Source organism: Taurulus bubalis (assembly GCF_910589615.1).
Source record: "Taurulus bubalis genome assembly, chromosome: 8".
In the NCBI taxonomy this organism is placed as follows: Eukaryota; Metazoa; Chordata; class Actinopteri; order Perciformes; family Cottidae; genus Taurulus; species Taurulus bubalis.
The window spans coordinates 20,204,140-20,215,233 of record NC_136596.1 but is presented as its reverse complement, the minus strand read 5'-3'; the positions used below and the strand labels follow the sequence as shown (position 1 = coordinate 20,215,233).

Sequence of the window (11,094 nt, the reverse complement as noted above, 5' to 3'; positions counted from 1 at the left end):
CTCCATTCCAAGAATTTGAATTCTAGTCTGCAACAAATACGCCCGTCACCTTCTATTTATCTGTAATTAGTGTCTCTCTAAAGCAAGTTGGTTTATTTTGAAACTGCATCAACATCAGAAGTAGGACTGTCACCATATTTTAATTTCATTAGGCAATTATCGTGGCCATAAGAATTCCCACAATATCAATATAATTGAAAATATACTGTACGTATATATATATATATATAAAAATAATAATAATAATAATAATAATGTTACAGTCAATGTGAGATTGTTGAACTTCTATTTTAGAGGGGTGTACTTCCACAGACATTGCAGGTCTGACAACCCCTAACGAAGACAGGTGGGTACCATACTGTGGCATAAACGAGCACCTGCAAATTAGTCGGCTTTATGTAATCACATTTAGAGATTCTTGTGCTATGAATCAATTATGTGATCAAGTGACTCTGAACCGCCACCCCCTGATAGCATGTGGGTAATCAATCTGATCGGTGGTGAAATTACCTGTCCTCGAGCTCAGAAAATGCTCACCTTCCTTCCCTATACCGGGGCAGCATGGGAGTAACTGGAAATGATGTCAGTATTATATGTACTTACAAAGTTGTACATGCCATCAGTGGGTTCCTTCCCATTAAAAAGCAAGGCTCGCTTCCACTCACGTTTTTAGCTACCGTCAGATGTTGTGTTTTCGGCTTGCCTGCCATTTGCCAAAAAAATGTAATTCTTTGATGCTTCTTTGATGTTCACAGACGTGAACTTAACTTTAACTGCATTCTCAAAAGCATTGAAAACAAAGTAGAGAAGCTACTATTTTAACCAACATTTGGAAACTGAAACCCCACTATTGCAAATGCATCCGACTCCTTTATTTAAGCAATATCTGATTTCTCATTAGGTAATGACTATAAACAGAGGCTATGCAAATTAAACTATACATACATTTAAAAGTATTGTAGCTTAAAAAAAAAAAAAAATCTATTGTTGGACACAAATAAGTTATACATTTTTCAAGGGAAACAATGTTTGTAGGGAAACCGGGAAAAAGCTCAACAATTCACGTGGATCGATGTTTACTTCTACATTTCTTTTGTATTCTGGTTCTAAACACCAGTGAAACATCAACCGCCGGATGTGAGCGTTAGCAGCAATTACCATCAAACTCATTCCACCAACATCTGAATTTCCATCTTCTGCCCAAGACTTCAGGCAGCTAATGACAACATCGTCGTGCGCCACTCCATCTGTTCACAATTTTCTTCCCAGTCGTCCTCAGTGGACGTCAGACTCGGCTAAGTGATATTCCAACTCTGTCTTCATGTCCTCGGAGCTGCTTTGCTCGGTGGCCAGCACCGTCTCAACAGGGAAAGATAAATATATACCGTCTTTCAGTTTTTTCGGGGAGGGCGAGTCTCCTGCACAGAAAAGAGGATCTGCGATTTTAAAAGTCATCGAGCGCATACTATGTGTTCTCCGCTTGGTGTTCTTCTTCTTCTCTTCTTTGTAGGCAGCGTTCATATTGGCCATCACCTGGAAGTGGAGGAAACACAGTCAGACACAGAACAGGAGGGTGTTAGTTTTTTCATAAATAAGAAAAAAAGAACTAAATAAATATAAAACATCTGAGTGGAATCCTTTATCTCCCTATCTACCATGTTACACACAGCCATGTCTGTTTATGAGTTGAACAATTAACCCCTTAAATGTATGCATTTGTGAATATTTGTTGGACAAGTTGTTGCATAACACATGGGTAATACCAGTGTCAACTTTGTATCAGTAATCATTTATACAAATGATATGGTCTCTTTGTTTGCGAACGCGTTTGCCGTAACAATCTTAAAAAAAAGATATGTAGATGTCAGCAACAATGTTTAAGTTCACAGCTACACTCAGAGACAGCTGCGGTTGCAAATTGAAGAGGCTTTTAGGATTGGGGACAGGTTTAAAGAGGCTAAAAACAGGTTTAGCAAGTTGAGAGACTACATTCTAAGAAACTTGACAAACAGCTTGCAGCCAATGACCCTTCTTCTGTTTGATCGGGTGAAACTGCAAACCTACAAGGCCAGACACAGCAAACTGACATCAAAGAACTAGCTGCAGCGAAAGCCGATTGTTGCCCCGCCTCAAATCACAAAAAGAAGTCTGATTGTATAGAAGTCTATGAGAAATTCTCATTTGATTTATTACCTCAGTAATAAATATAGTAAACTTGAATTTGTGGCCTAAATTGCTAGCTTTAAGTCGTATTCAATGCAGTTTGATCATTTAGTAATTCATGGTCTCATTTGCTTTAGGGCGAAGCTACCTGATGATTGACAGGTCGCTACCATGCCATTAATCAATCTGGGTGTTGACACCATTTTGATGAGAAATTCTCTTTAGGCATTCAGGTGCCACCCTTGTGTCACTTCAGGTAGCAAACAAACAAGATGGCAACAGATACGGACATAATGCCAAACTTGAGGCTTCAAAATGCCAGTCCACAAACCAATGGAAGACATCACAGTGACTACATTCACTTTTTTTAAATTCAGTTCACGCAGCCATCCCCCATCCCACCTGTCCTATAAAACAAACGTTGAATGAGAATCATCATTGCTGATATTTTGTCAAAACCCACAAAGCAGGGGAGACAATCACACAAACGAACAAAGAACAAGCTCCACCACCAACACCTGTTGAAATAGAGCAAGAGAAAACAATTACCAGCTGCTTCACAGAGTTCTGCTGCTCCTGCATTACGGTCATATACGCCGAGGCCTTCTCCTTTGTGGAATACATATCCGGCTCTTGGTCGTCATAGTTGAGCAGGCTCAAAGTAGTCTAGAGCAAAGAGAGTCAAATGAGTAAGCAGAAACAAACTATAGTTATACTTGTTGGTCTTGACAATGGAGTCCTACCTCGTTTGGTAAATTAACTTTCCTGTTAAACATGAGGGAGTGAGGGCTGAACTTAGTCGTAGGGTTGGTGGACGTCCTGAAGAGGAACAGCACAGGGTCCAGGAAGTCGTCCCACTCCGCCTGCTTCTCCGTTACCATCTGCAGAATGGCTTCCTTCAGTAAAGGACTCGTGCAGTCGTGGAGCGGGTTGAGCTGAGGTTGATCCAGAGGAGACACCTTCTGCACGATGCTCCACCGGTCGCACAGCAGCTTTGTCACCTAGCAAACACCAATACAGGAACTGACTAAACTGGTCCACAACAGTACAGTATGTAATCCTTAATTGATTGGTTTATTCTCATTGACTTTGTGACTCACATCTCACCTCATCACAGAAGTCAGCATTCTGTGTACACACTATTGTTTTAGGGGCACCAAACCTGATTGAACAGAGATCAGAATACGTTATTTTCCAGATAAAAAAAATAGATAGAGAGCATGAAATAACACATACTGGCAAATTACATCAGCATCATCATATGATTATTTAAGATTTTGTGAAATGCTTCTACCTGTATATACATTTGGAAATACATTTGGCAACAGAGAGAGCATCTGTCTTCTGTACTGGAAAAGCTTCTGGCCATTTACTAAAATAATCAATGAGGACTGTAACGCTGGTGTTGCCTTGCTGTGTCTCTGGGAAAGGTCCTGGTAGAGAGAAGAGAAAAACAGGCAGCAGGTCTCAAAGCGTGGAAAGAAATTATGAAGACCAAAAAATAATTTCATCTAATTAATTAAAAAGGCAGAAACCTGTTATGTCAATCCCAACAATATCCCATGGTGCGTCCACTTTTATAGGCCGAACAGTCCTTGCCAGGTTTTTATTCCTCTCTGTGTGCTGACAGGTCTCGCATACTTTTATCTGAAGCAGCAAACAGTTTTTGCAAAAGGACAAACATTATTATCATCATCATCATCCTCATCATGTCTCATTGATGTTAACAAAACTCTGAGGTCACAGAGATGTTTTACCCAATCCACTACGTCCTTGATGATCCCCAGCCAGTAGTATTTGCTCTGGATCCTGTGGACGGTCTTCTTTTGGCCCAGGTGATGGCCGATGTCATTGAAGTGGCAGTCGAGAAAAACCTGCCTCTTCCTCTCAGCCTCGATCACCACCTCCCTCTTCTCTTCTTTCTTGGGTCCCACATAGTACAGCTTGGCCTCTTGAATGTAGAAACGAGGGAAAAGTGGGACATGCTGTGAAACACTTTTGGTATTCTGACTTGCGGAGAATGCCTCACCATACTTAGTTAAACATATGTATGTAATGTTGTCTTGCTTATCTTAATGGTAGGCATACAGATACAACATGGCATACACTGTATATACTAAACGCCACTTCCCATAATTCTCTTCCACCAAAAGCACATGCCTGAACAAGTACTAGAGCCAGTTTATGACTGCAGGTTATAGTCAATCATTAAGCTAGTTAGCGGAATTTACTACAGGCTCCTACAGATTCATATGATATGTTACGTTATGCCCTACATTGTATACACTTGATGACAAGAAAAGCGATTTCAAATTGTCAAGTTTTTTAAACGGGAGTACGTGATGTAGAAACGAAGACGTGAACAGGAGCTACGGGAAAGCGGTGCATTCTTAAGGTTTTTAAAATAAACCTTACCATCAATTATAAATTTCTGGGCATATCTTTTAAGATTCTTCTTTCGTAAAGGACTCATCGTCTGAGGAAAGCAGCCTTTAGCCACAAAAGTGTAAATGTCCCCGAGTTTACTTGCGCTGGATTCAACCACCTCCTCCTCAGCCACTTGCAACGACTCCGCGCTTAACATTTCCTCTTAGACTTTACAAAGTAGTCCAATGGCCGGCGTTTGTGTTCCCAAAAAACACAAATATGCTAACTGCCAATCGGCATGTTTAGCAGCAGTGCTAGCTACTCCTGTCGACGAGTAATATCAAATAATCCACACAAAAAAATCACTCAGGATAAAGATACAACGCTTGTTGTATCCTTTCTCTTCTTCTACGTTTGCATTTATGCGTTTGGTTATATTTAGCGCCCTACGGCGGACAACTACTGGTACTTTTTTCCGGTTGTACTAACTCGTAAAGTTATCTCAGTTATCCTCAGTATCTAACTGTTGTTATGCAAAAACATTTTTTTTACTGTTTTTCAAAAAAGTGTTCTTTTCTATTCAATTGTCGTCTGAAGAGCTTTATATCGTATATACACATCAGTATATTATGCACCACCGTACACTGACACATATTATAGGACCCTTAAGCCGACAATTAGTGTTCTTCCCAACGGACCTTGTCAGGCCAGGATCCGTCGTATTATGGGAACCACTGGTTTGTGGGAGGAAACAACCGAACCAACGGAGAAACCCACCAAGTCACGAGGGGATAGTGCAAGCCCGCTCACAGAGAGTCGGGGTCGAATTGGCTGGATTCGAACCCGGCTCTCACGAATGTGATAGGCGCGAGAGGAAACCTCTACGCCACCGTGACCGCCAGTAATGTAGGAGTACAATGTCATATTTAGTTGTTCTAGAATGAACAAAGATGACACATTCTAATTCTGGCCGCAGAGTAATCTGGCCTGGCCGCCTGGGAGCTTTCAAATTTGCATTTTTCAAAATAAAAATCAGGCATATGGGAACAAACTTTTTTTTGTTATATAATGCAAACTGCAACATATTAATTATATTATTTACCCAAAAGCAGAAAAAGCAGAAAAAGGTAATATACCCGTAGCAAATAAATCCCACACTCTGTGTCAAATCTAAGCCCAACACAATATTTTAATCTAAATCATGAATGGAAAATTCACACAAAAACACAATTTATTTTGTTCATTCTTATTTTGTGGACATAATAAAGTCCTAAGCAACGCCAACACTGTTTTTTCCTCGGCTGACAGCGCAAAAAGAACCAGACTGTATATCATAGTCAGTATTTGTTATGTGATACGGATGCAAAGTTTTGCAAACATTGGCTCAAATAGCTCAGACATACAGTCCTTACTCTCTTTTTTCTAATTCAAATTCTGTTCACAAATATTAAATTGAACTGTGCAATAATAAGGATTCAAATGCGAATTCTTCAGGGGTTTTGCATCAAAGAGTTTATAAACACAAATATAGCTCAGGTGAAAACTGAACCGCAATTAATCAGTTCAGTTATTGCTTAGACAAATAATATTTACTCTACAAGAAAAATATTTGTTTCACATTGTTCAGATGCATGTAAAAGAGAAAGAAAAGAAAAGCAGTTAGGTACCCGGCTTGATCCCAGGTCCCCCCATAGCTCACATGTCGAAGTGTCCCTGAGCCAGACACCCAACCCCGGGCGCCCCAAAGGACAGCCCACTGCTCCCTAACCAGGGATGGGTCAAATGCAGAGAAGAATTTCCCCAAGGGGACTAATAAAGTGCATGTTTCTTTCTTTCTTTTCTTTTTTCTGAACACATTTGAATAAGGACCTCCCACAGCCATGACAAAACAGCATTGTCCTCTGTCACACACAGGTATATGTTGAATGTTTCTGTTTTGAATACTGGCACTAGGCATGCAATGGCTAGAAATACAGTTACAGTGTGGATGCATGATTTGGAAAAGGTGTATTTTTGATTATCTGCCGTCAATGTATCAAAAGTTGCAGTCGTGTATTCATGGGGTTGTATCTCTCTCTCTCTCGCTCTCTCTCTCTCTCTCTCTCTCTCGCTCTCTCTCTCTATTTTATTTATATTAGTACACGTCTGCCATCTAGTGGCCACAGTTTGTAACCACATATGCCAATTTGACAATAACAATATCAGTACTAGTACACGTGGGGGTAAACAAGTAAAGTCTAATGTGAACTAATGCTACTTTTTTCCTCCAGTTGAAAAATAAATTGTGTACATTATTTGTCAATTTTGTATCTGTGGGGATGACACTTTTATTATTGAAGACTTCGAACCGGAAGTGTTATGTTTGTTTGTTGCTGCTAGCTAACGAGCGTTAACGCAGAATCAGCCGTGGAGCTTGTTAGTAAACAGTCTAGTTAGTAAACGTTTTTTTTACACGTCTGTGGGTTTTATTGAAGCGTTTCCTTTTCAAACAGGTAGTAATGACAAACAAGGAAGACGGAAGTCGCCCGTTTTATATCTGTAACTGTTTCACCACTGATAATATTTTCCTGGACGACTACAAACTCCATGTCCGCTTTTCTTCAGAGCAGCAGTTCAGACTGGACTACCAATCAGTGAGTGGGTGTTAGTTACGTTTTTAAAACAAAAATAATACTTGGATTGAAATGTTCCGGTTTGTGAACTCTATTGACATGTATGTATCGTGTGTTTAATTATTGCTGCGCACGCAGCTACTCCGGGGGCTCGGCTGCGTGACGGACCGACAGTTTGAGGATGTGCTCAACAAGGTGAGAAAGTGTGCGCGTGCGTTGAAACACGTACATTTTTAACACGTCACCATGGAGCTCCAACAATTAGATGAATAATTAATAAGTTGATCGACAGAGAAGAAATCTGAATACATTTTAAGAGTTTTTTTGTGTGATGATACTTGATAATTATTTTATTTTTTCTTAATTCTCTAGATTTAGGCTCTTGTTTTCTTAACATAGCATCTCTGTATTTGCCAGTCAACGCTTACTGGCAGAACAAGACGTTTTAAATAAACATCAGGATGTAATGAGAATAATATATATATAAAAACTGTTTTTACATTTTTAGATTACCAACCCTGCTCTCAACTGTATGATTGCTCCTTTTAGATTTCACAGGAAGTGGACCGGCGGAGGCGTCTAAGTGAAACTTCTGCTGAGAGAGCCGTTGCTATTAAAGACATGTACCAGCCTCTCCATCCTCATGTCTACCATCTGCAGGTATTTTCTGCATCAGCCACTGCCAACAGCGTCATTACCAATGTGTCATTAACACCATGCTGAGATACACTTACAGATACACACCACCTCTCCTCAGGAGTCCTTCCTCGCACCAAAGTTCAAGCAGATTGTTGAGTATTACCGAAGCAGCAACATCAGTGAAGAAGGTCTCGGAGACATGTTGGAGGAAGAGGCAGGTTAGCTGGAAAGTGCTTTAATTCCCTCTCAGTGGCCAACGTTAAAAGAAGAAGTAGCAGCTCACTTTCAATGCAAAGTATTGATCATGGTACTACTTTACCCATAATGCTCTACAGGTCTGAGTTGTCACAGATGGCAAAAAAAACCCACAAATTGAATTAGTTAAATGTTTCAAAAACAAATCACAGTATTTAATGATTGGCTCCGTTTTTACATCAGTTTCAACATCCAAAACTCTTGATGCAAAGGGCAAAAAAGAGTGACACGCTTACCTTTAAACTAAAAATGCTGGGCTTCGACAAAATGGAAAGCTCAGACTTTACACATCCATACGCACACTTCATATCAGCATAAAAGGCTAGTATGTATAACGTCTCTAAGAAGTAGTTTTGAAAATGGTCCTAAACTTTGACTCATGACAATGAGGACAGAGCATCTTTTGTAAAAGAAAATATATTTCCCCGTGCTCTCATTTGTTTGTATTGATTGTACCACATTATCACAGTTGGATAGCAATATATTGATGAACTGAAATGCCACATGGAGCATAGTTAAGTGATTCCCATCTTTTTGTTCAAGCTGCAAAGGTTTATCGCTTCCCCGTGTTTGAGAAAAGCTTCTGTGAGGAGCTGGTGGAGGAGTTGGAGCACTTTGAGCAGTCCTCCGCCCCTAAAGGAAGACCCAACACCATGAACCATTACGGGGTAATGTCTGTGGTCCTACAGGCGGAAACACCTTAAAACCTCGCTCAGTCATTTACTTTACTTTACTGTGCCATGACATTTGGATCTTTGGCCTACTGCGGTCCCTCAGACATGAAATATGTAGAACTCTGTGAAATATAAGAGGTGCATTCCAAGCAGGTACATGCAGGAACTTTGAGAGATTGTCTTGATTAGTCAGGGAAATTCAAGAGTCATTTCACAGTAACATGCATATACTGCAAGTCTTAAAAAAATTCAGTGTATTACATGTCTTTATAGCCAAGATGGAGGCATGCAGCTGAAACCCTAAATTAGGAACATATACAGGGTTGAAGCCATGAAAGAGGTCTAACTTGAATATGTATAATTGTAAGAAGGAACACGAGTGATACATTCTATTATTCATGATATTCGCCGCCTTCTCTCTCGCAGATCCTCCTGAATGAACTTGGTTTTGACGAGGGCTTCCTCACACCCCTCCGTGAGCTCTACCTGCATCCGCTCACCTCCCGGCTGTACCCGGACTGTGGGGGGCGCTGTCTGGACAGCCACAAGGCCTTTGTGGTTAAATATGACATGAATGAAGACCTGGACCTGAGCTACCACTACGACAATGCAGAGGTCACACTTAATGTTTCCCTGGGCAAGGACTTCACCGAGGGCAACCTTTATTTTGGTGCTATGAGACAGGTGAACATATGCGTACAATACTATTACTACTGTCATTAGTTATATTAGCATACAGACAACCACCACTTCTACTTTGTGTAGTATTTTGTAATATGTAATATAACACAAATGAGATAACCATGCACAATTTAGGTTATCTATACTGAAGCTCGAAAAGGCATGATAAAAAAATATTTCTGGTTTTATTTTCTAAGTCTAATCCAAATAGTTTTCTCTATTACGAGCAGGTGAAAGAAGGTTTTGTAGGATATTTATTTTGAATCCTTTAGTTTTTTTCTTAGAGGAATTGCCTTTAAGAAAAGGTTAATGTCTGGAAAGATCACGATTTTCATGTCAGATATAAGAAGTATACCCCTTCACTTCAGTTATTTTTTTACCTATTGTTGTTCAAACAATGTCCTATAGTGAAAAGATATGAAAGCCTGCTGAGGAAACGTTTCTGTCAGTTTAGAGATACTGTAATTGCATCTCATTAAAAACTAAACTACCTGATATTTTGAATATATTATAACAGCTGTAATGGTGAGACATTTTTTTATGTAATTTTTATCCCAAAAAGCTCAAACTTGTGTAAAGTTAGTGGTTGTATCCTCCTGCAGGTGCCTTTAAGTGAGATGGAGTGTTCAGAGGTTCAACACAGGGTGACCGAGGGCCTCCTCCACCGGGGCCAGCACATGCACGGGGCCCTGCCCATCTCCTCCGGCCAGCGCTGGAACCTCATCATCTGGATGAGAGCCTCCCAGGAACGCAACAAACTGTGCCCCATGTGCAACAGGAGGCCGACACTGGTGGAAGGGGAGGGCTTTGCTGACGGGTTTACCAAACACTCGGATGCTCTGCTGAACACTTCATGTGTGTTGACGTGACGCTGCTATCAGCTTTTAATAAAGCCACTGTGGGATTTTTAGTTTGCCCCTTTGAAATTTCAAATGATTTTGAAAATGATTTAGGTTGGCATTGTTGTCGAGTTAATCAAGACTACACTAAATGGAAATGGCATTATTATTCTAATGACACATTTTGACTGTATTCCAAATTGGAATAATATTCATATTTATTATTTGTACTATTATTAATGTTAATGGTACTCAAATTCTGTGTTTCGAGTCCTGTTTTGTGACTTTATTGCCTTAAATATTTATAATATAAGTCCCTGTTTTTATAAACAGTATGATTGTAGTATATTTTGTGCCAAATAAAAAAAAAATTAGGGATACACCACTCTCTATCTCTTTCATTACCAAACACCTAAAGTATGTACATGAGGCATTCACAATGTTTTTACTATTGGGTCCCTGTTTTGTCCCAGAGGTCAACATTGATAATATTAAACCAGTGTGCTTGTTTTGGACATATTTTTGAATGGCTGGCTGTAATTTTGTGTTTTAAATTTGACCAACTGTGTTTAATATGTTTGCAAAATTTGGTAGATCAAGGAAAATGGAAGTAAACCCACTTTTTGTATTTGTATTTAAGCCACTGTGTTAAACACAAGACAAACCACATGCTTTGGAATAACTGCATTTTAATTACATATAATATATCTGTCAATTTCTTGTTACTGACATATGCATAAGTGTTGTGGTGGAAGTTAATTATGTTTTCATACAGAGTCTTCGAGAGTAAAAACACAAATATAAACCCGTATGATACATCATGCATAATAAATCGATCCTTTTCAGCAACATCAGTGTTTTTTG

General features: G+C 39.6%; 2 protein-coding genes across 2 annotated transcripts; one reads left to right on the top strand and one right to left on the bottom strand.

Annotated features, from left to right (window-relative positions):
* Positions 1-857: 857 nt before the first annotated feature.
* Positions 858-4,747, bottom strand: LOC306740359 (gypsy retrotransposon integrase-like protein 1; the record flags this gene model as incomplete). The annotated part of the gene is made up of 8 exons (XM_079222496.1): positions 858-1,533; positions 2,713-2,829; positions 2,907-3,164; positions 3,271-3,325; positions 3,458-3,596; positions 3,699-3,810; positions 3,921-4,114; positions 4,579-4,747. 8 exons carry the CDS (start codon positions 4,745-4,747, stop codon positions 1,276-1,278), a joined length of 1,302 nt encoding a protein of 433 aa, XP_079078622.1. The 3' UTR covers positions 858-1,275.
* Positions 4,748-7,028: 2,281 nt separating this feature from the next.
* ogfod2 (2-oxoglutarate and iron-dependent oxygenase domain containing 2) lies at positions 7,029-11,033 on the top strand (the record flags this gene model as incomplete). The annotated part of the gene is made up of 7 exons (XM_079222804.1): positions 7,029-7,163; positions 7,281-7,337; positions 7,692-7,802; positions 7,900-7,999; positions 8,580-8,704; positions 9,137-9,394; positions 9,994-11,033. The coding sequence occupies 7 exons, from the start codon at positions 7,029-7,031 to the stop codon at positions 10,258-10,260; spliced, it is 1,053 nt and encodes a 350-aa protein (XP_079078930.1). The 3' UTR covers positions 10,261-11,033.
* Between the last annotated feature and the right edge of the window lie 61 nt (positions 11,034-11,094).